Below are 22,829 nucleotides of genomic sequence, written 5' to 3'. Positions count from 1 at the left end.
CCAGCCGCTCCGCGGCATATGGGATCCTCCCAGACCGGGGCACGAACCCGTATCCCCTGCATCGGCAGGCGGACTCTTAACCACTGCGCCACCAGGGAGGCCCAAAAATTTATATCTTTAAAAAATTTTTATTGGAATATAGTTGATTTATAATGTTGTATTAGTATGTGCTGTACAGCAAAGTGATTCAGTTTTACATATATCCACTCTTTTTCTCATATAGGCCATTACAGAGTATTGAGTAGAGTTCCCTGTGCTATACAGTAGGTCTTTATTAGTTACCTCTTTTTTTTTTTTTTTTTTTTTCTTTTTTGCGATATGCGGGCCTCTCACTGTTGTGGCCTCTCCCGTTGCGGAGCACAGGCTCCGGACGCGCAGGCCCAGCGGCCATGGCTCACGGGCCCAGCCGCTCCGCGGCATATGGGATCCTCCCAGATCGGGGCACGAACCCGTATCCCCTGCATCGGCAGGCGGACTCTCAACCACTGCGCCACCAGGGAGGCCCAGTTACCTCTTTTATATATAGTACTGTTTTTGATGATTCTTTCCCTCTCTGGAATCAATGCAGGCCCCGAAGTTCTTCACGGTGCAGCTGTGGTGATGGCAAAGAGCCACAGACCATTACCCAACTCACCAAGCACATCCAGAGCCTCAAGCGGAAAATTCGGAAATTTGAAGAAAAATTTGAACAAGAAAAGAAATACCGGGTAAGGACGCTGTGGTTTGAAATGAGTGGATTGTGTCAGAAATGCATGGGCTTTTCTGTCCTTCCTTTTTGAGTACATCTCTGTGCCAGGGGACAGCTCAGTTTCCATTGGCCACCCCAGGACCTATCATAAATTAAGTTTCCATCCTGGGTCTGTCTTGTTCTCACATGCTGTTAGCTGCTCTCTGCTAAGATAATTCCTAGCAGCAAATTACAACTCTTATTTCTAAACTGATTTGATTATTGATCTCTTTTTTTTTTTTCTGAGGAACCTTACTATCATTCGTGTTCCTAGGACTAAAATTTGGAAAGCTTTTGAATTATGGTCTTATTTTTTCTTTAGCCTTTTCTCATTTGCATTTGATAAGAACCTATTTAGGACTCAAAGGACAGAATCTCTCATTGTGGAACAGAATGAGGGAAAGTTGTCTTTGACAATAAAGTACTTTCTGGTTGATGGGTGAGGACCTATCAAGTGACATCTATTCAGGCCACTCTTAAGAACAAGCCCTGATCCCATCCTTTCCTGTCATAGAGACACCAGCCTTCTTGCTGGTGCTGCAGTGTTACAATCATGAACCTTTCCTTTTCTTACTTGAGAAACAATAGAGTCAGAGGTAAGTGTCCTGATGGCCAGTGCTAGTTTTATTTATTGTCTCTACTGGTGACCGTGGCATAGAGAAGAATCATATCCATGTAGAATTGCACAAAGGTACCGGGTCTTTGGCAGAGGGTCCAGAGCAGCTTGTTATTAAAATAAATGAGACCAGGGAATGTCTCAAACATCTTAAAATATTTAAAGGCTCACTAAGCTCTTGGTCCAGAGGCAATCTGCAGGTCCCTGTAGTGTGGGTAAGTTCTGGGGAGGGAGGTGAGGGTAGGTAATATTCCACTCTCCTGTTCTTCCTGTCCTGTGTTGCCCACAGTGACTTCAAATTCACTAAAAGAGGGGTTTTAAGGAGGGAGTTTTAGCTTTGCTAAAAATGGAAAAAAAAATCAGATTGGCTTTCAAGACAACCTTAAGGTGTTGAAGATTCTTCTCTTCCTTGAGGTCAGGCAGTCACAGCTACTTACTGTCTTTTATAGAGCAGGATGGTGCTCTACACAGTGTGAGTACAGGCCTTTATTTTATAGATAAGGAGATGGGGGCCCAGCAAAGACTTATAACCTTCTTAAGGTGGTTGTGTTCTATCAGCTCAGGCTTGGGGTGGTTAAAGATGAGTAGTTTTTGCAATGGAGAAGTACAAGTAAAATTCATTAAGTGTCCACTGGAAGTTGAAAGCTCCAGATAGCCTGAGAGAAGTTGATTTTCCTTACTTGCTGCTGGAGTTTTATTGGATCTGTGATGCCCTCATATTGGAATCTGTAGAGAAACAGTTAGGGGCTCCATCCCCAGGGCCTATTAGTATTTCTTACCTGGAGGTTCTTGAATCAGACTGATCTGGATTTGAATCCGCCCAGCCACTTAGGAACTCTGTGACTTTGGACTTGCTACTTTATCTTTCTTCTCAGTTTGTCCATCTGTAAAGTGGAGTTAATATTAGTAGTGACTTCTTAAGTTTGTGAATATTAAATGAGGGAGTGCATATATAATGCTTTTTACAGTTTTGGCACAAAAGAAGTAAGTGGTCTTAGATATTATTAACTTTTTAGTCTGTTTGAGTGATATTTGAATAGGCTATCCCATGGCAACCTCTGCCTTGTCAAAAAATAAAGGAAAATTATAGACATTAATTTTCCATTGGATTTTTCTACCTGCAGCTGCAGACCCTGGATTACTTTTCTCAACTGTAACAGCCACCCAGCAGCTGAGTATTTTAGAAAAGAATTTCTCCTGGCACCTCCTGCCTTTGTCTGCAGAAGCTTTAGGGCCAGAGTAGACACATGCCCGCACACTTAAACATGCAGATGGATGAATTTGGGAGCAGTAAAGGAAGAAGGCTTCATGGTCACTGCTTCTGTGTGTATTAAAGTCTTTGAAGTAATCAGAACCTTCTACGTTTTAGGAAACAGGGCTTCCCCTCGCCCTTCCTGTCTGGGTGCCAGGCTGTGGTTAGAGGTTTGACATGTTAATGGGCTTTAATCGGTTGCTTTAAGGAGCAAAAATAGAGTGTATGGCTTTCCTTCCTGGCAGCCTGACGGTGGGGTTAATAGCACCCGCTGCTAATTTTTGAATCCGAGCTGCTGGGCCTCCATGCTAGTCTGATGCCCTGGTATAATATACGTCTTTCCTTCTCTATTGAATGTAACCATTTCACTTCATATCCAGAACTGTATTTATTCCCTACAATTGATTTTACATTTAACTATTGTTAGACTCATGGACTTAGAAAGGCTGTTTCAGTAGCATTAGAGAATGTTAGAATTAGAAGGGATCAGTTAGTCTTCCTTATTTAACCATTGAAGAAACTGAGGCCCAGAGAAGGGAAGTAACTTCTCCAGGTTCATACAGCAAAGAATTGATGTAGCCAAGACAGCAACATAGGTCCTTTCATTCCTGATCCATAAATCTTTCTAAAGTGTCTTTTGAATCATCTTTGGCAGACCACAAATCTGGTCCAGTAGTACCCTCAGTTATGTGACTCATGAGCTCCGTTTTAATTACACTGAACGAAATCTACACTGTGTAATTTTGGGGAGTATGGCCCTTGGGGCCTATTAAACTGAAATAGTTCAGACGTTAGAAGGCTTGAAGATCCACAGCTTGTATATAAAAACTTTCCATATGATCTGAGAGCTGCCATCCTTGTGAGCTTGATTGAACCTCTTTTGAAAGCTCTCCCAAGAGCAGGGAAATACAAAATTCATTTCAGAAAATGATTTCAGGCTTTAAAATATTTTGTCAGAAAATTCAGCCTTAAATTTCTATTAAGTCCTGTTTGCAGTAGTGAAAGCTCCTTTGATGGTCATTGGCTTAGGGTCTTGGGTTTTCATTTTTGTTTTTAACAGTGTTTCAGAAGATTGCATTAACTGTGTGGAACATATCCAGTGAAAGAGATGTGTTCCAGAGAACAAGATGTGTTTTCAGATCAGAGTGAAGAATTCTGTGAGGATTTTGAGAAATCGCGTGTAAAACATTGACTGTTCATATAACCAGACTGTTACCCAAAGCCAAAGTACTAAACGTTATATCAGGGAAGTAGTACAGTGCATCATTCTAGCAGACCATGGGTCGGACCAGGCACAGCAGTTTGGAGGTGTGACCTCTGTGTCACTGTCCATGGTCCTGAAACCAGGGCTTCCCTACTGGAAACCAGAGTCTCCCTTCTGGGCTACCCTAGGGGAAAAATCACTGTCATTTCCCCTCAGTGTTATTTTCCATCTTGATTTTAAACTGTATGGTTTTTACATCACTATAGAAGTGACAGAACCATGTATTGTGTTTCACAATTAAAACATCTAATCCCATGTACATTTGATGATCCTTTTACACAAGCACTGTTTTTTCCTTCGAACTTGAGGAGCACACTCCTCTCCCTATGTCTCTCTCTCACCAACATCTTGCTGATGTTATATGGATTTAATGGATTCTTAAACATGGCAGAGCCACTAGACTTGTCACTAATATTGTACACATTTCTGGCTACTATTACAGTGTTTGTGATGTCTTCTTGAGCATGCTTATATAGCTCTTTGTATGTCCCCAATTCAAAGTAACCACTAATCTTCTTGAGCCTCCATTTAAGTTACCAGGGTGGCCTCAACTTGTTTAAGAAAGTTTCCTACTGACCTGTGGGGCTGGAGGCTAGGTATGTCTGGCTATTCTTCTCTCCCAGTTTCTCTTTCTGTAGAAAATTTACTTTTAGGCTCTGAAAAGAAATCCAGAAATTAAGGTGAATGATTCGTATGAACAGAGTCATATCCTTCTAAAAGTAAAACTATATTCTTATTGCCACATCCAAGTGCGATTAGCTGCTAGGTAGGACATACATACCCCTACGCTATGTTTGTTAGTGAAGACTTACCATTCCTTTGAAGGTCTGCCAGTTAACACTACTACTACTACTGCTATCACCTATGCCAGTAATAATAACTACCATAATAATATTTTTAATTCTAGCTAACACCTCTATAGTGTTTAGCATGTGCCTGGAACTCTTTTCAGTGTTTTACGTATATTCACTAATTCATTCCTCACAGCAACCCTATGAGGGAGATGGTATTATAATCCTCATTTGGTAGATGAAACTGAGGCATGGAGAGGCTAAATAATTTGCCCAAGTCCATACTCATATAGTTAATTTTTACTTTAATGCTAGCCCAGTAGAATACTGAGTCTGTAAACAGCGAGAGCAGTTGAAATCTGGGTATCCCCCTTACATACTGACTTCTCAGACTGTTGTCAGGTTTTAGAGATCCTGGGGTCTCCTTTCTTCAGCTTGGAGGATATGACTGATAGGAGCTAAAGCTTCCAGTTTATCAGTGTTTCCCAGGCAGGTTTTGGTCATAAGTCATGAGCAGAGGCAAGGGAGGAAGCGCTGCTTTGTATCAGTAGAGCCATCTACATTGATACAAAGAATGACCTGGCAATGGGGTGTCGGGTATGGGTAGCCCACAAGGTGACTGAGGGTTAGACTGTAGGGGACACTGACATAGTTAGGACTATGTAAAAAATGCTGGGTGACCAGGTGTGTTTAGAAACAATGTCCATGGCAAGGATGAAAGAGTGGAGGAGGTCAGGAATGTTCACTGTTTTTCAGAGGCAACTCCATCACCTGGAGGTATCACGCCTGAATCTCTCTCCCAGCTTTATATGTTCCTGAACTACCTTCGTGTGCCTTAGCTGTTTAAAATTTTGTTTTTCCTTTTCTCTCTTTCTTCTCTCCCTCCCTCCCTTTACCTCCTTCCATCCCCATTTTTCCCTCCCTTGCAGCCTTCACATGGTGACAAGACATCTAATCCTGAAGTCCTGAAATGGATGAATGATTTGGCTAAAGGTCGTAAACAGCTCAAAGGTAAATGCCAGCCAAGGGTCTCCTTTCTCAGGAAGGAAGCAGATAAAATCGTGATAATGTGCTCCAAGGAGTTCTTGATTCTCTTCCACCTGTGCCCTCTTTAACCTTGTCTCCTGCCTAGATCAGAGGCCCCATCTTGAAATAAAGGGTCCTGGGTCCCCTTCATTGTTTGATCCCATTTAATACATCTCCTTATAAAGAGACTGAGGAACTCCAGACTCCCAGGTGGAATGATTCACTTCAGTGCCAGGAACATTTCAACATGTGGAGTATTCATTTCCCTGGGTTATTGGTTTCTTGGATGTTAGAAACAGAAGAGGCCTGAGCAATCACTTACTCCACACACCCCATTGCACAGATGAGGACATTTATGTCCAGACAGAGGGAAAGGTGACGTAGCTGGGAGGTGGTGACCTAGGAGTAAAACTTGCTTCTCCTTCCTCCTAATCCAGTGTTCTTCTTTCTCTGTCTCTCTGGAGATGGTGATGTGAGTATTAATTAACTCTAAAATCTATCTTAAGAGATGATGGTTATTTACCAATAAAAATTTATTTTCTTCCTCTCTCTACACTTTTTATTTCAATACTTAGAGACATGGGAGTTTTTCCAGATTTCTAGAAGGATGGTGATAAAGAACTGAAAGGAATATTAATTCAGTGGTTTTGAAGTGTAGTGATGTAGCAGGTTTATAATATATGCGGTATTTAAACACCACGCCAGAGCCTAACTAACAAACAAACATCAAACAGAGAAGATGAGCTATGTATGTAATTGAGAAATTGATATAAATGGCCTCATTCAAACGAGCAGTCCCCTAGCATATTCTGAAATCTAATTTCTTGATAAGTCCCAGGTGGCCTTTTTATTTTTAATTACGTAGGTTTATATAAAGTCACATTGCAATAATAATGGTGATTTCTGGATTTTAAATACTGGCATTAGACAAAATTGTGAAATCTCATCAAGTTGGGGCTGGCATTCCCATGTCCCCTTCCCCACCCCTCCTATGTATCCTCAGACGTCTGCACTGTGTAATGCCTTCCAGAAGTACTTGCATTTCTGCAGGGGCTCTTAATGGCTGCACAACTTTCAAAACCCAAGTAAATGAATCTTTGAGTATAGAATTTCAGGTGTCATGATAGATAACAGGTGAAAACTTTGGGGCCGGGTACCACTGGTCTTCCTCCAGGAATCCCCCTCGGAAATCTAGACCACTGAGTTACTCCCACAGATGATCCTCCACCTCCATGAGATCCCAGCCTCAGGAGCCGTCTGTTTTCACATCTGGGGAACCATCATCAGCACTGTTCATTTCCACTCACTTGGCATCAGGGAAGGAATTCCTGAAAGGGTCTCTGCTCTTATTAGGGCCAGTGAGTCCTCCTTGCTCCTCGTAACTCATGGCATTTCTCTTAGAACTAAAGCTGAAGCTGTCAGAAGAACAAGGGAGTGCTCCCAAAGGCCCAGCTAGAAATCCATCCTGTGAGCAACCCGCAGTCCCCCGAGAGAATGGGAAGCCGGAAGCTGTGGGCCCTGAGCCAGGCTCCTCTGGAGATGAGACTCCAGATGCTGTGTTGACATGCGTGAAGGAGACGAGAGAGCAGCTTCCTTCTCAGGAGGTTTCTAAGGTACCTCGCCAACCTTCACAGGGTCCCACCACTCCACATGGTGCCACTGAGATCATGATTTTGACCAATTTGTAAGAGCACTTTGGTACTACATAAATATCTTTAGGAAACTGGCTCTGAACTTTCAGTCAGATGAGGTCCTAGTGGGTTATTAGCTATGACCTAGGGCATTGCCATTCTGGAGGTTACAGTGTCGCATGCTGATGGGAGACGCATGGTAAAGACACTAGGGCATTTCATATTCCTTTCTCCCCAACTTCCCCCGATAAGTTAGCAAATGAACCCAAGACTAGGATTACAATCTCATTTTACTGTATGTTTTATTAAGAAATAGTAAAGCAGGGATGAGGTATAAATAGTAAGGAAAGTGGTTTAGTATTTTATATGATAAGAATCTTAGAGACGTAGGGTTTCTTGAGGAATGTTAGGTGAGATGTCTAAAGACTTCAGCTTAGACATCTTGGTTTTGAAATCTTTGTGAGATACCCAGATAGAGTTGTCAATTATGCATTTGGATATGGGTGCCTGGAGCTCAAAGAAAAGATTATATGTTACCAGGGCTTCCCTGGTGGCGCAGTGGTTGAGAGTCCGCCTGCCGATGCAGGGGACACGGGTTCGTGCCCCAGTCCGGGAAGATCCCACATGCCGCGGAGCGGCTGGGCCCGTGAGCCATGGCCACTGAGCCTGCACGTCCAGAGCCTGTGCTCCGCAACGGGAGAGACCACAACAGTGAGAGGCCCGTGTACCGTAAAAAAGATTATATTTTACAAAAATGATGATGAAAGCAATTAGTATTTAGTATTTACCTGGTTAATCCCTCCTCCTGCATATCTATGCTTACATTTTACTTACACCAAGGAACCTTCCTTGTAGTCCTTCCTGTCTGAACTCTGAGTGATGTGGTTGCCTTTCATTTCTTGAATAATCTGTAGCTACCTTAACATAGCTCTAACTATGCTCTGTGCCATTTTCTGTCTCTCATTGTAGTACTTGAAACTTCTTGAGTAGAGTTTAGGTTGTTTATTGTTCATGATCCTCAGTGTCTGTACAAAGTAAGTATTGAATAAATGTTGGCAGAGTGAATGGATATATGAAAGAACAAACTAGCATGTTTGACTTTGAAATGAAGTCTGCCTGAGGAGAATGCTGGCTTCACCTGTTCTATTGTACCTTATCTAGTCTTGATCATAAGGTGGCAACATTTACCAAATCCCAAAAGGCTTACCATACGCCCCGGACTAGTCCCTTACATTGGTACACATGATCTACAAGTAGAAATGGGCCCTTGGCTACCTCTGTCTTTATGAAATACCTTTAAACTTAAAAATAACCAATATATGTTGTGACTAGTGGTTTTCATCCACTCAGCCAACCTGTCCCCTCCTCCCACCCCCCAATATTCTAGACTTTGTGATAGTCAGTGGATACGTGGATAACTTCTCTCTCTCTCTGTGTGTGTGTGTGTGTGTATATATAAACACACACACACACACACACACACACACACACAGTCAGGCACATCTGTGGTTTTCTGTCCTTCAGTGCTTCTGATGGTCTTTCCTGTATTTTATAGTTACTTTGACCACATCTATAAAAGCAGCTTGGTTATGGGCTTCCCTGGTGGTGCAGTGGTTGAAAGTCCGCCTGCTGATGCAGGGGACACGGGTTCGTGCCCCGGTCTGGGAAGATCCCACATGCTGTGGAGTGGCTGGGCCTGTGAGCCATGGCCGCTGAGCCTGCGCATCCGGAGCCTGTGCTCCGCAACGGGAGAGGCCACAACAGTGAGAGGCAGGCGTACTGCAAAAAAAAAAAAAAAAAAAAGCAGCTTGGTCAACACCCAAGTCCTAATTCTGTGTTCTACTCAGTTGACTAAGGAGTGAGGGATGAGTTGGGACTGGTATAATAAACTTAGAGCAGGACTCAGTCCTTGAACAAGACACTTTCTAATCATACACACTTGGCAAGTGAACTAATTCTCTGATATTCAACTTCCTCATCTATCAAATACAGATAATACCTATTTATATAATTATTGTGACAATAAAAGGAGATGCCTGGTGAACAGTGGGTAATCATTCATTTGCAAAAAGATTTGAGTGCCTACTATGTGTTGTGGACTATGATCCATGCTGGATATAAAAAATAAACAAGATAGAGAAGTGATGTGGGTTACCGCCTTCACGTAGCTCGTGTTTTTCTGGGAGCTGGGATACAACAAGAAATAACTCAATAGACAAAATCATTAAAATTTTTTATAAGTACTGTGCAAAGAAACAAATGATATGATAGAAAATAATGAGTATGGATGGTTTCTATTTTATATAGGGTGATTAGGAAAGCCAATAAGATGACATTTAATGCAGAAGAATCAGCAGGCCAAGAGAGCAGCAAAGAGCATTCTAGATGGAACTGCAAGTATGAAGGCCTTTGAAGGAAGAGCTTGTTTGTAGCTGGAGTTCTCAGGTCTGAGGGCTGGAGCACAGGATGGCATGTGATGAAGTCAGAAAAGATAGATCAGGGCACATAACACAGGACCTTTTAGGCCACTGAAAGTATTGGGAAGCTGTTGAATGGTTGTAAGTGCAAAAGTGACATGGTGTGATTTACACTTCAAAGATCTTTTTGATTGCTGTATGGAGAATTAATCATAGGGGAAAAGAGTGGAAAAGGGAAGATGAAATGGGTGGCTTGGACTAGTATGGTAGCCTTGGAGATGGAAAGAAGTAGACACATTCAAAGTATATTTTGGATATAGAATCAAAAGGATGTGCTGAATCATTGGATGGTAGGGAGTGAAGGAAAGGAAGATGGATCCATTTACTGAGATGGGGAAAAACTAAAGGAGGAGCAGATTGAGGGTGAGAGTGAAAACTCAGGAGGTCTGTTTTGGACATGTTTGTTTTAAGATCTTTCAGGAATAGGGTGACCGACCATGCCAGGTTTCCCTAGACTTTCTAACTTTAGCACTGAAAATTCCATGGCCCACCAAAAGCCTCAGTCCTGGGAAAACTGGGATGGTTGATCACCCTACTGAGGTATTCAAGTCAAATAAAAACATGTAAATGAAAATCTGAAGGTCAGAGAAAAACTCTGAGCTCTTTAGAAGTCATCTTTATTTAAACGGCAATTTATTTCTGTTATTTTAAAAGAAATAGCCGTTAAACTGTTCAGCATCAGAAACCCCTTCAAATAAACCTATCTTTGCAGTAGGCTAAAGTGAGGCCCTTTAAGTAGAGAGCATCTGCAGTAGAACATGTATGTCTCAGTATCTAAAGCTGCAGTATTGTTCCTGGGAGAGCTTAACACAGCAGACCATGAAGTGGCTAGGCAGCTATTAGGTGGTTCCTAAGGGGGAGTCCAGAAGCCACAGAAGAAGCAAAAGGAGGGTTGAAAATTTCCACAATAGTATTATTCCTGGCTCCTCAGTGAGCTTATTCACGTTTGAGATTATCTCATTAGGTCCCAATTCTTTAAACTCAAATTGATGGATGATTTTCATCTGGAGTCTTTGCTCTACTGCTTAAAATGCATTAAATATTAAGCTTCCAAGATGAGGTTATTTCTTTTATAAAGAGACCTTCGTTATGACTCCTCTTGAAATTTTTGCATTTGGTGTTTAGTCAGAGCTCATACTAAAGCTGATAAACCCTACAGCATTGCCTTGTCAGTTCAGATACTGCTACCGAGTAATCTTCTTCCTCCATCATCTATGGATGATTTTTGGAGATAATCACTTTTCAATCACAGGGCATCCGTTGAGCACTGGAAATGAATGAATCAACCCTAGGTCTGATTGTGGTGCTTATTTATGTTCTTTTCTTTTGAAAATCGTGAATTGGTACTGGCATATATCCCCTTTTTATTGTCCTTTCCAAGAACTGTAGGTGGAGTCAGGTGCACAGCACAAATTACCAACTGGATGAGTAATGGCAGTTACTTCTTCTGGCCCTTCATTAACTGCAGCATCTTTGAGGAGCAAAGGTTGGTTTTTTTTTAACATCTTTATCGGAATATAATTGCTTTACAATGGTGTGTTAGTTTCTGCTTTGTAACAAAGTGAATCAGCTATACGTATACATATATCCCCATATCCCCTCCCTCTTACATCTCCCTCCCACCCTCCCTATCCCACCCTTCTAGGTGGTCACAAACCACCTAGCTGATCTCCCTGTGCTATGCAGCTGCTTCCCACTAGCTATCTATTTTACAATTTTGTAGTATATGTAAGTCAATGCCACTCTCACTTCATCCCAGCTTACCCTTCCCCCTCCCCGTGTCCTCAAGTCCATTCTCTATGTCTGTGTCTTTATTCCTGTCCTGCCCCTAGATTCTTCAGAATGATTTGTTTGTTTGTTTTTAGATTCCATATACATGTGTTAGCATACGGTATTTACTTTTCTCTTTCTCACTTACTTCACTCTGTATGACAGTCTCTAGGTCCATCCACCTCACTACAAATAACTCAATTTCATTTCTCTTTATGGCTGAGTAATATTCCATTGTAGTTATGTGTCACATCTTCTTTATTCATTCATCTGTCGATGGACACTTAGGTTGCTTCCACGTCCTGGCTATTGTAAATAGAGCTGCAGTGAACATTGTGGTACATGACTCTTTTTGAATTATGGTTTTCTCAGGGGATATGTCCAGTAGTGGAATTGCTGGGTTGTATGGTAGTCCTATTTTTAAGTTTTTTAAGGAACCTCCATACTGCTTTTCATTTCTAAGTCTATTGATTTGAATCTTCTCCCTTTATTTCTTGATGAGTCTGGCTAATGGTTTATCAATTTTGTTTATCTTCTCAAAGAACCAGCTTTTAGTTTTATTGATCTTTGCTATAGTTTCCTTCATTTCTTTCTGATCAACCTGATCTTTATGATTTCTTTCCTTCTGCTAACTTTGGGTTTTTTTTTTTGTTGTTGTTGTTGTTCTTCTTTCTCTAATTGCTTTAGGTGTAAGGTTAGGCTGTTTGATATGTTTCTTGTTTCTGAGGTGGGATTGTATTGCTATAAACTTCCCTCTTAGTACTGCTTTTGCTGCATCCCATAGGTTTTGGGTCGTCGTGTAGAAAAGCAGATTTTTTAAAAACATAATAATTCATTTTATTTTTTTAAATCAAGTAAAAATTTGATAACTGATTAGTGAGTAGTTGTGCATTGGAGAGAGGGAAGACTTACAGGTAAAATGCACCAAAAGGAAGATCCCGTCAAGTTCTTCTACTTACCCTTTTAACAAAAATTTAATTTTCTGAATAGGTAATACTTTCTCACATAGCTCAAAAAATATAAAAGGTTACACGTTAAAAAGACTCCTTCCCACCCCATCTGCCAGGTCCAGTTCTGAGGTCTCCCACTCTAAGCAGGTGTAACTATTGCTATGAATGTTTTAGGTGTCCTTTTGGAGTTTCTATATAAAGCATATACAAGAAAGTATTGATACACATTCTTAATTTGCCCCTTTTGAAAAAACGTAGCAGGCTACATAATTATGTATCCTTTTTTCACTTTGCATATTCTAGATAGCTTTTTATATCAAGACATAGAGTGCTTCTCAATTTTTTTTTTTTTGTTTGTTTGTTTTTTTTTTTTGCGGTATGCGGGCCTCTCACTGTTGTGGCCTCCCCCGTTGCGGAGCACAGGCTCCGGACGCGCAGGCTCCGGACGCACAGGCTCAGCGGCCATGGCTCACGGGCCCAGCCGCTCCGCGGCATATGGGATCCTCCCAGACCGGGGCACGAACCCGTATCCCCTGCATCGGCAGGCGGACTCTCAACCACTTGCGCCACCAGGGAGGCCCCTCAATTTTTTTATCTTTAAAATTTATGCTTTAATAGCACCATGGTATTCCTTTATTAGTAATTTACAACATTGATAGTAACCTCAAATCAACTAGTTTGATAGCTTAAATAACATTTAGTATGCCTGACTCTGTGCCAGGGACATTTACATAAGATAATTAAAAATGATCCTCATTCTGCATATTAAGAATTTGCAAATTAAGAATCTAAGGTTCAGAGATTCCATAATTTTCCAAATTAAAAATAGTGTGTAATTCCTGAAGCCAGTTATCTGAACTCATGACCTCTGTTTTCAAGGTCAATATTAATTCGCTTAGAAATCTGAATTGACCAAGCCATTCTCTTCAGCAGTTGCTTTGTATGATTATGTTCATTATTGACTTCCCATGTTGTTGGACTGACTGGTTAGTTCAAGCTGTCAGACTTGTTCCATGTATACTTTCTCCCTCAGTGAGGGGCTGGGGAGACTTAGACACAGGGAAAGTTTGGCAAGACTTGAGTCCCTAAAGCTAAAGAGTAATAGATTCTTGTCACTCACTGTCTGGAGAGGAGAATGTCAGTTTTACCTCCCTCTCAAGGAGAGAGCTTGTTTATGGTGACGGTTCGACTGATTTTTATGTTTCCATGGTTTACTGTGAAATACATGGGACCGGTGCCATGGGGAGAACGGAAAACAAGCATGGTGGTAAAAACACTTAAGCTGTGGCAGTTTTTTTCTCCAAACAACTTTCTGACCAGGGCCTAGAAAGAAATAACACTTGGACTGACCACTCAGCAGCAGTTCTGCTTGGAAAGCCAGCTTGTTTGGGGGGTACTATTCCAGATCTTGATAATTCGAGTAACCTACTGGATAGGGGGCCAGGAGTTTTTCATGATGGAATTGTCAAGCTATCAACAAAGTATATCAAATTTTGTTCTATGCACAGTCCCTTCTTGCTCAACCTCCTTTAAGTTACATTTCTTCTGATGCCATATAAAATGGAGCAGGAAGTAAGGATAATTAGCTTTGGGGTTTACCTCCTTATATTTATCTTTAAAGTCTGACAACCCATTCATGTGCTGGATATCTGTCTCTGGCTCTTTCAGGTTATTCAACACAGTCCTTGTTTTCTCCATTTAAATAAAAATCATAAGTTAGATACTACTAACATACCACAGTCAGCCACCAATATGCAGAATTAGGGAGGGAGGATGCATTTCAGAAACAGAGCCATTGAATTAAGAGGAGAGAATGGTCTGATTCTTAGTAGAAAGTGGCCGAGGAATAGCAAAGTCTAATGTATTTCTGCCCCTTAGATTTGAGGTACCTATCCTGCAGAACCTACATCTTGACTCATTTTCCACCATGAAGATTGACATTGCAGGCCTCATAATAGCTGGTGTTCATAGGCCCCTGAGTAGAAGACAGCTCCTGGCACATAATCTCACCACTAACCCTTCTTCTTCAGGCAGCATGCCTTCCTGTGCACATATATTTGAGGATAAGCACTTATGGCATTGAAGTCCTGTACTTACAGCCATTGAACCCTCACATCTGTCTTTGGGGATTACTTTAATAATGATCCTAAAAGTAAAATCATAGAATCATGAGAGTGAAAGATGAGTGCCATACATTGTACCTGTACCCCGACTTTTATCTAGCATTTGTGGAAGGAACTTTTCTATAATGGCATTCATCATTCAACTTGCTTTTTGGTCACTCTTTTCTCTCTTTTAAGTCTAAATTTAGCTTTTCTAGAATCCAGACAATATACTAAAAATAAATAAAACCAAAAAAAATCAAACTGCAATAGAGATGCCAATAATAGTTAAATGCATCATTTTCTGAAGAGCTTTCTATGGAATATAAGTCCCAAAAAGATACTGAATAAAAAACATTATTTCACTGTTTTCAGAACTTAGAGATTTCTTTGTCACCTATTAAAATCCCATGGAATACATGAAAGAATTTTTTATTTTCTGTGTAAACATGTGTCATGACTAAGAAACTGTTTAAGGAATGATTGAGCTAGAAAATGAAAGGCTCTTGGAGTTACTTAACCAATACTTAAAATGCTCTACAGAGAGAGGTGGTCTTTCTTTCTACTGAAAATAAAAGAGCCTTGGGCTATATAGCCTGTGGAATTTACATAAAGACCTCTAAAAATTAGACTACTTTTGCATATAAACCTGGGTTTTTAGATGGGTAGTAAGAAAGGGGATACATTGGGTACTGTGAGAATTTGAAGAAATATGTGATATAATTTATTTGGGCAGACAAGACTGAAACACAGAAAACAGTTAAGGCCCAGACAGTGAGACACAGAGAAGTTCAGAGAAAAGGAAGATCAATATGGGCCAGACACTTAGGTTGCTTCCATCTCCTGGCTATTGTAAATAGAGCTGCAATGAACATTTAGGTACATGACTCTTTTTTTTTTTTTTTTTTTTTTTTTTTTTTTTTTTTTTTTTTGCGGTATGCGGGCCTCTCACTGTCGCGGCCTCCCCCGTTGCGGAGCACAGGCTCCGGACGCGCAGGCTCCGGACGCGCAGGCCCAGCGGCCATGGCTCACGGGCCCAGCCGCTCCGCGGCACATGGGATCCTCCCAGACCGGGGCACGAACCCGTATCCCCTGCATCGGCAGGCGGACTCTCAACCACTTGCGCCACCAGGGAGGCCCCCATGACTCTTTTTGAATTATGGTTTTCTCAGGGTATATGCCCAGTAGTGGGATTGCTGGGTCATATGGTAGTTCTATTTGTAGTTTTTTAAGGAACCTCCATAGTGGATGTATCAATTCACATTCCCACCAGCAGTGCAAGAAGGTTCCCTTTTCTCCACACCCTCTCCAGCATTTATTGTTTCTAGATTTTTTGATGATGGCCATTCTGACCGGTGTGAGATGATACCTCATTATAGTTTTGATTTGCATTTCTCTAATGATTAATGATGTTGAGCATTCTTTCATGTGTTTGTTGGCAGTCTGTATATCTTGTTTGGAGAAATGTCTATTTAGGTCTTCTGCCCATTTTTGGATTGGGTTGTTTGTTTTTTTGTTATTGAGCTGCATGAGCTGCTTGTAAATTTTGGAGATTAATCCTTTGTCAGTTGCTTCATTTGCAAATATTTTCTCCCATTCTGAGGGTTGTCTTTTGGTCTTGTTTATGGTTTCCTTTGCTGTGCAAAAGCTTTTAAGTTTCACTAGGTCCCATTTGTTTATTTTTGTTTTTATTTCCATTTCTCTAGAAGGTGGGTCAAAAAGGATCTTGCTGTGATTTATGTCATAGAGTGTTCTGCCTATGTTTTCCTCTAAGAGTTTGATAGTTTCTGGCCTTACATTTAGGTCTTTAATCCATTTTGAGCTTATTTTTGTGTGTGGTGTTAGGGAGTGTTCTAATCTCATACTTTTCCATGTACCTGTCCAGTTTTCCCAGCACCACTTACTGAAGAGGCTGTCTTTTCTCCACTGTATATTCTTGCCTCCTTTATCAAAGATAAGGTGACCATATGTGCGTGGGTCTATCTCTGGGCTTTCTATCCTGTACCATTGATCTGTATTTCTGTTTTTGTGCCAGTACCATACTGTCTTGATTACTGTAGCTTTGTAAACGAAATTGAGTTATTTGTAGTGAGGTGGAATGGACGTAGAGTCTGTCATACAGAGTGAAGTAAGTCAGAAAGAGAAAAACAAATACCATATGCTAACACATATATATGGAATCTAAGAAAAAAAATGGTCATGAGGAACCTAGGGGTAAGACAGGAATAAAGACACAGACCTCCTAGAGAATGGACTTGAGCATATGGGGAGGGGGAAGAGTAAGCTGTGACAAAGTGAGAGAGTGGCATGGACATATATACACTACCAAACGTAAAACAGATAGCTAGTGGGAAGCAGCCGCATAGCACAGGGAGATCAGCTCGGTGCTTTGTGACCATCTAGTGGGGTGGGATAGGGAGGGTGGGAGGGAGGGAGACGCAAGAGGGAAGAGATATGGGGACATACGTATAACTGATTCACTTTGTTATAGAGAAGAAACTAACACACCATTGTAAAGCAATTATACTCCAATAAAGATTTAAAAAAAAAAAAAAAAGGGCCAGAATGGTTTTCAACTGGGATGGGGGTAAGGTAGCATGAGAATAACTTGAAAGCTTTAAAAATACACGTGCTTGAGTCATTTTCTTTTCCTTCAGGACTCTCAGAGGGGATCTGGAAGGCAGAGTCAGATAGGACACTTGGGCAATTATGCTATGTGCTATTTCTACCATTTCCTTCCCACTACCTGCTGAGTGAGAACCATTGGACTAGAATGAAAAGGAGGTTGTTTGTGGTAAATATGTAGAAAACTTAATGCAGGACACACATCAGGGAGGAAAACGAAGGCAATCAGAGGAGTTTGGTCATTTTGGCTGGAGAGGTAGATAGGTTGGGATAGGTAGGTAGGTAGATGATTAATAGATAAGTAGAAACTGTTTAAAATTTTATGTACTTTGTGACATGTTAGAAATGGTGCTTAGGGATGAGTCAAAGAGCAGCAGGGTAATAGAATACATTAGTAAGCAAGAGGTTATGAAATTTTTTTGTTGGAAGGAACTTTTTAACTCCAACTTCCTTGTTGTATAGGTAGGAAATTGAGAATTCAGGGTTGTTAACTGTTTTATCCAAAATATTTAGTTTATGTCAGATTTAGCCAGTAAACTAGCATATAATCCAAGTATGTAGTGATAAAGACCTGGAGAAGGTTGGTGTCTGTGGATATAAAAGATCTTGAAAGTCAGATAAAATACATGTTTCAGAAGAAAAATAAATAGCTCTTGGATCACCCATTGGTTTTTTAAGAATGAAGAAGTAATTAAAGAACAGGGTCCTTACCATTTAAACATTGAGGACTCCTTCAGTAAGCTTTAAAAACGTATTTCTAAACTTGGACCTATCCTTTAAGAAACTTTCCTAGAAGAAAATTGGCGTGTGCTTCATACAGTATCTTATAAATGACTTACCTTTTTAAAATTACTGTTGCATTTTAGTATTGTAATCCCTTAGAGGCTTCAAAACTTTTTTTTTGGCCTCCTAAAAACATTGATGTGTTTTCATTCTTGTTCGAGAAAGGAACAATAATTAATTTCATGTTTTCCAGGTAACTAAGCAAGACAAGAACCTCATAAAGCCTCTTTATGACAGATACAGAATTATCAAGCAAATCTTGTCCACGCCTTCCCTTATTCCAACAATTGTAAGTTAGGATATTTGCATTAACTAGAAATGTGTCCTTGTGCTTTGTATTGATGTTTAGTTAGGGAGGTAGCACCATGAGAGTTATAAAGGAGCCTTCTTTGCAGGATGTGCTGCTAACAAGGCCAGTTGTTATTTCACAAAGTAGAAACGTGGTCTCCCTCAACTCCAATACTATACTTAATAGTGGCTGATAATTAAAACTATTGTGAAACAGGAATAGATAGCAATTCTATTTTTGAAGCCAGTTATTACACTTGCTTTCATTGCTTGGGTGAGGAGAACAACTGATGGATTTTAGTTTGGCATTACCTAATTTACAACAACACAGCTAGACAGAACAGAGCTGTTCTAGTCTGTATGTTGTTAATTTTTCCCCTTTAATAAGAAAATTGATAGTATGTTCCTTGATATAATGCAGCATTTGTTTTTGGTACCATTTGACCATCTCTGTGCAAGATAGAAGTAGAATTATTTCAATAGAAAATATGAATACTGAAACTGAGTTAGACTACTTTTAATAAAGAATGATTTATGGGAATACAGAACTTGAAAAGCACCACACATCCTACTCCATCAATATTAGAACAGTCACTTGCTCAAGATATCAATATTAAAAGAAATATTAACAAATTCAAATTTAAGTATACTTCAGTACATTTATATTTCCACAGCTCTAAAGACAAAGACAATAGTGGTTCATACTCTTTGAAATTTTCCAATTAAGGAAGCATAATTTAAAATGGGGTATGATTTTCAGATTTCCTTGCAAGAAAATCTTTTGGTTGTGATAAGCATTACCTGAACAGGTTAAGCAGTAATTCCATTTTGTTTTGGCCTTCATAGAGCTCTTCCCTGAATTTGTCAATTATCTGAGTATTCTCTGTATCTGAAAGTGGCCCACACCAGGACCTGATTTGGGGTATTTCTGGATGACAAAAGAAGTCTATGGTCCATTTCATCCTAACCCATATAACTGTTAAGAAGCTGGGGCCCAGAAGGCCTGGGTGAAAGGGAAGAATTACTAGGCAGTGCAGCCCAGATTGGAACATATCCTAGATGTCTGTGCCTGCTTTGGCCCAGCAGAGAGATCTGAGCTTGGTGAGCATTTTAGCCCAGGATGGGTGCTTCTTTGCTCATTAACTTCTGCAAGTTTTTTGATGCAACTGAGCAAGAGTTTTGGTTGCTTTCTTCTTGGTTCTCAGTAGCCACAGGGATCATCTACTGTTTTCATTGTGTTTATTTATGGTTCCCCTTCCTGGTTTTGCTTCCTCAAGAGGCACTTAGCATTTTGTAACTTTATTTAATTCTTCCTATGATAAGCAGGAGGAAGAAGACTCTGATGAAGACTGTCCACAGGGAAGCCAACAACTTTCTTTGCCAAACCCAGCATCCCACCTTCCTATTGGCGACCACCTCACCTACTCTAATGAGACTGAGCCTGTTAGGCTCCTGCTACCAGATGAAAAGAAAGAAATCAAACAACCAGCTCTCTCCATGTCCAATTTACATGAGGCCACCATGTGAGTGTGAATCCTCAGTGTGGAGTCTCCTTTTAACTCCTTCTGGTCTGGGGGACATTATATGTCTGTACACACAAAATTCAGAAGAGCTATTACATGCTCTAAAAAATGCTATCCAGCAGAAAGCATAATCTGGTTATCCTTTTAACAGGAAAATTGAGAAGACAAAGCCATGAGGAACCAAGGCTCCCAATAAGGTCCCAAGGATGTCATAAATGCTAATGGTCCATTTGTTACACTTGCACATTCTTTTCAGCAGGGTCTGGCACCAATCTAATGCTTGACAGTGTGTAAAGCAGAATTGGCCTTTGAAAACGATGGACCAAAAGGAATTGGGATCCTGTGTTGGGTCAGCAGTTGTCAGGGCCTTTATCCTAGTCTATTCTATTTAGATAAAATGGTTTCTCCAGACTGGGACTTAAGTAAATGAGCTGACCTTTTTCTCCTAATGGCCACTCAGTCAGGAGCCATTTGGATTTTCATTAGTATTATCATTATTGTTATTATCATTATTCAGTAGCTGGCACTCCTCTTGATCATTTGGCCTTCTTTGGTTTGTATATTACAGGCCAGATCATGAGATTTTCTTTAACATGTATAATAGTGTGGTGAGTATATGCCCCAAGATAGGGATGGAATCCCCATAAATATGAGGCAAGACCAAGCACTAAGTTGCAAGCTGAGATTTTAGTGTGCTTGTATCAGTTGGTACCCCAATTTCAGCTCAGAGAAGAGTGACCTGTTTGGAAGCAGAACATCAATCCTTCCTTATTCCCTCCCTTTCCTCCTCTTTCCCTCCCTCCCTGGTTCCCTCTCTCCTCTTTTTCCCTCCTTTTCTTCTCTTTCTTTCTTGGTTGGTAGGCTGGCTGGCTGGCTGGCTGTTCTAAAGCAGCTGTTCTTAACTTCTTGGGGGGTGTTGGACTTTTTTGAAAGCAATGGAATTTTTTTACTTTTTAGAAAATGCCCATATATAATTTCAGGGAGTTCACAAACTTTCTGGAACCAGACACAAGTTCCCCAGATAAAAATTCCTGCTCTGAAGTATATGACTTTTCTCTCTTGTCTTAGAATGAAGTGAGTAGAATCTGTGACATAATTATAGCTTTCTCTGTGTCTTTGTTTCATTCCCAAGGGTTTTGCCATTCCCCCTATACTCTAGATTAAGGGTAGAATTTTCTTTCAAATCTCTCCCTTTTGTGCCTCTTATGTTTAGTCTATCACCAAATACTGATGAGTATTCCTCCAAAATGTCTGTCTCTCCCTCATGTATTCATGTGGCCTTTACCCTCACCACTTATTATAATGGACTCAGTCTGCTTGCCTCCTGTCTGCCCTTTCCATTTTCCTAGGACATTATTTTCATCAAGTAATGTCCTCAGTGATGTGCTCCCCTATGGTCATGCTCTACATGTGTCATATTTATTCAAAAGACACACTTTTAGGCAGAACACTTCTGTATCATAATATGCTTTTGCTAAATCGGTAACTCTGCTCATGATGAGCTCTCAGTTATGCCAGAGCATATATATTTTACCTGATACAGGCCTGTACTTCTTGACCATCTCCGAGAAACTAGGGCTGACAAGAAGAGACTTCGGAAAGCCTTAAGAGAATTTGAGGAACAGTTTTTTAAACAAACAGGAAGGTAAGTGTGGGCAGAGATATTTTTTTAAGCTAATATTTCCTAGAGAACTGCTGTTAAGAGTGAGCTGTAATTTTTTCAGGAACAGTGACTTTATACAAGACATAAATAATTTCCAAAGTGACTTAGACCCAGGATTTGTCTAATGCAACATTTGGGTAGTACCATTATTGGGTATGTTTTATGGGAGGCTGTAGCTATCAAGTATGAGACAGCAAAGCTTTAAAAAATAAAAGATGAACTCCCCAAATCCCTAACTTTGCACAATAAATCTCATTACAACCGAATGTACCTAAACCTTTAAAAAAAAACTATAATTTTTCAGCCCATATAACTTCTTTGTTCTTGGTTACTTAGTTCTACAGGTTACCCCCTACTTTATTAAATAATTCTTCATTTGCTTTAAATATATTCTTTAAGCTTCAGGATCTGGCCTTAATTATTTTATTTCAGGATTTGGTCAAGAGTTCATTTCTATTCTTTCTATCCCTTAAATGTTTAGCTATATCCTCTCTTTTTCTGTGTCAACCCAGTCTCACTATGCAGTCCATTAGTTTCTTCTAAATTTTGGTATATTGTGAACAAAATTATATATATGCATATATATAAAATCATGAGAAAAGAATTATTAATCTACTCTGGAAGAGACAGAGACAAGCCAATTAGCTATCCTGAGCCTGTTTCCACAGTTGTAAGAGGAAATAATTAGAGTTCCTGGGATACTTTGGGAAGCTATAGTTATCGTGTAGGACGTCAGTCTTTAAAAAAAGTTTTAAAGGGTGTAACTTTGCCAAAGTCATGGAGTTATTAGGGTGGCAGAGGTAGGAGTCTATGATACACTGGCTCCTCAGTATTCTTCTCCATCTAGGTATCTGCCTTTCTTGAACTGCTTTGATTTCAGCAGCCTGAGGGCTGCCCTGATGGAGAAGAGACTGTTTTCTAAAAACATCCTGAAAGTTTGGTCTACTCACCTCTTAGGAACTTTCTATTTCAGTCCTCCAGGGCTGTTTAGTAGGACTGGACCTCTCAAACTTTTTGCATTTAGCAAGTACAGGTGTAACACACATAGTTTTCTAGTGGAATCTTCAAGTTGACTGTTACAAGTCCAAGTTACTTACCTTTCTGCTGATGTTATCTAGTGAGAAATGTTACACGGTTGTTAAATTTAGAATATAAAACATAATTTCTTGTTTTCTTTTTCCATTTCCATTTTTTCCTTTACAAAATTTCCATACAACTTTTACATTTTTTTTAACCTATCTGAACCCAGAAATTTACTTTAAAGAGTTTGAGAACTTCCCAGTGTGTTAACTAGTCCTGCCAATTGGGTCTGCAATGGTACTTGGCATGCCTTTGCCATAC

The 22,829-nt window shown here is 40.3% G+C and overlaps 1 protein-coding gene across 3 annotated transcripts in view; it reads left to right on the top strand.

Annotated features, from left to right (window-relative positions):
- The window catches only part of FAM13C (family with sequence similarity 13 member C), a 139,285-nt gene that overhangs the window by 113,971 nt on the left and 2,485 nt on the right, over positions 1-22,829 (top strand). For 2 of the 3 annotated variants that reach the window (XM_060090264.1, XM_060090246.1), the window contains 6 exons: positions 569-707; positions 5,580-5,661; positions 7,078-7,289; positions 18,208-18,303; positions 19,626-19,825; positions 21,369-21,470. In XM_060090264.1, coding sequence (XP_059946247.1) covers positions 569-707; positions 5,580-5,661; positions 7,078-7,289; positions 18,208-18,303; positions 19,626-19,825; positions 21,369-21,470 — 831 coding nt within the window. The remainder of the gene's footprint in view (positions 1-568; positions 708-5,579; positions 5,662-7,077; positions 7,290-18,207; positions 18,304-19,625; positions 19,826-21,368; positions 21,471-22,829) is intronic. The other variant, XM_060090255.1, reaches the window with a different exon arrangement.

The sequence above is a fragment of the Mesoplodon densirostris genome, chromosome 1 (genome assembly GCF_025265405.1).
Source record: "Mesoplodon densirostris isolate mMesDen1 chromosome 1, mMesDen1 primary haplotype, whole genome shotgun sequence".
Lineage (NCBI taxonomy): Eukaryota > Metazoa > Chordata > Mammalia > Artiodactyla > Ziphiidae > Mesoplodon > Mesoplodon densirostris.
The sequence above is the reverse complement of the archived record's forward strand: the minus strand, read 5'-3'. Positions and strand labels throughout refer to the sequence as shown.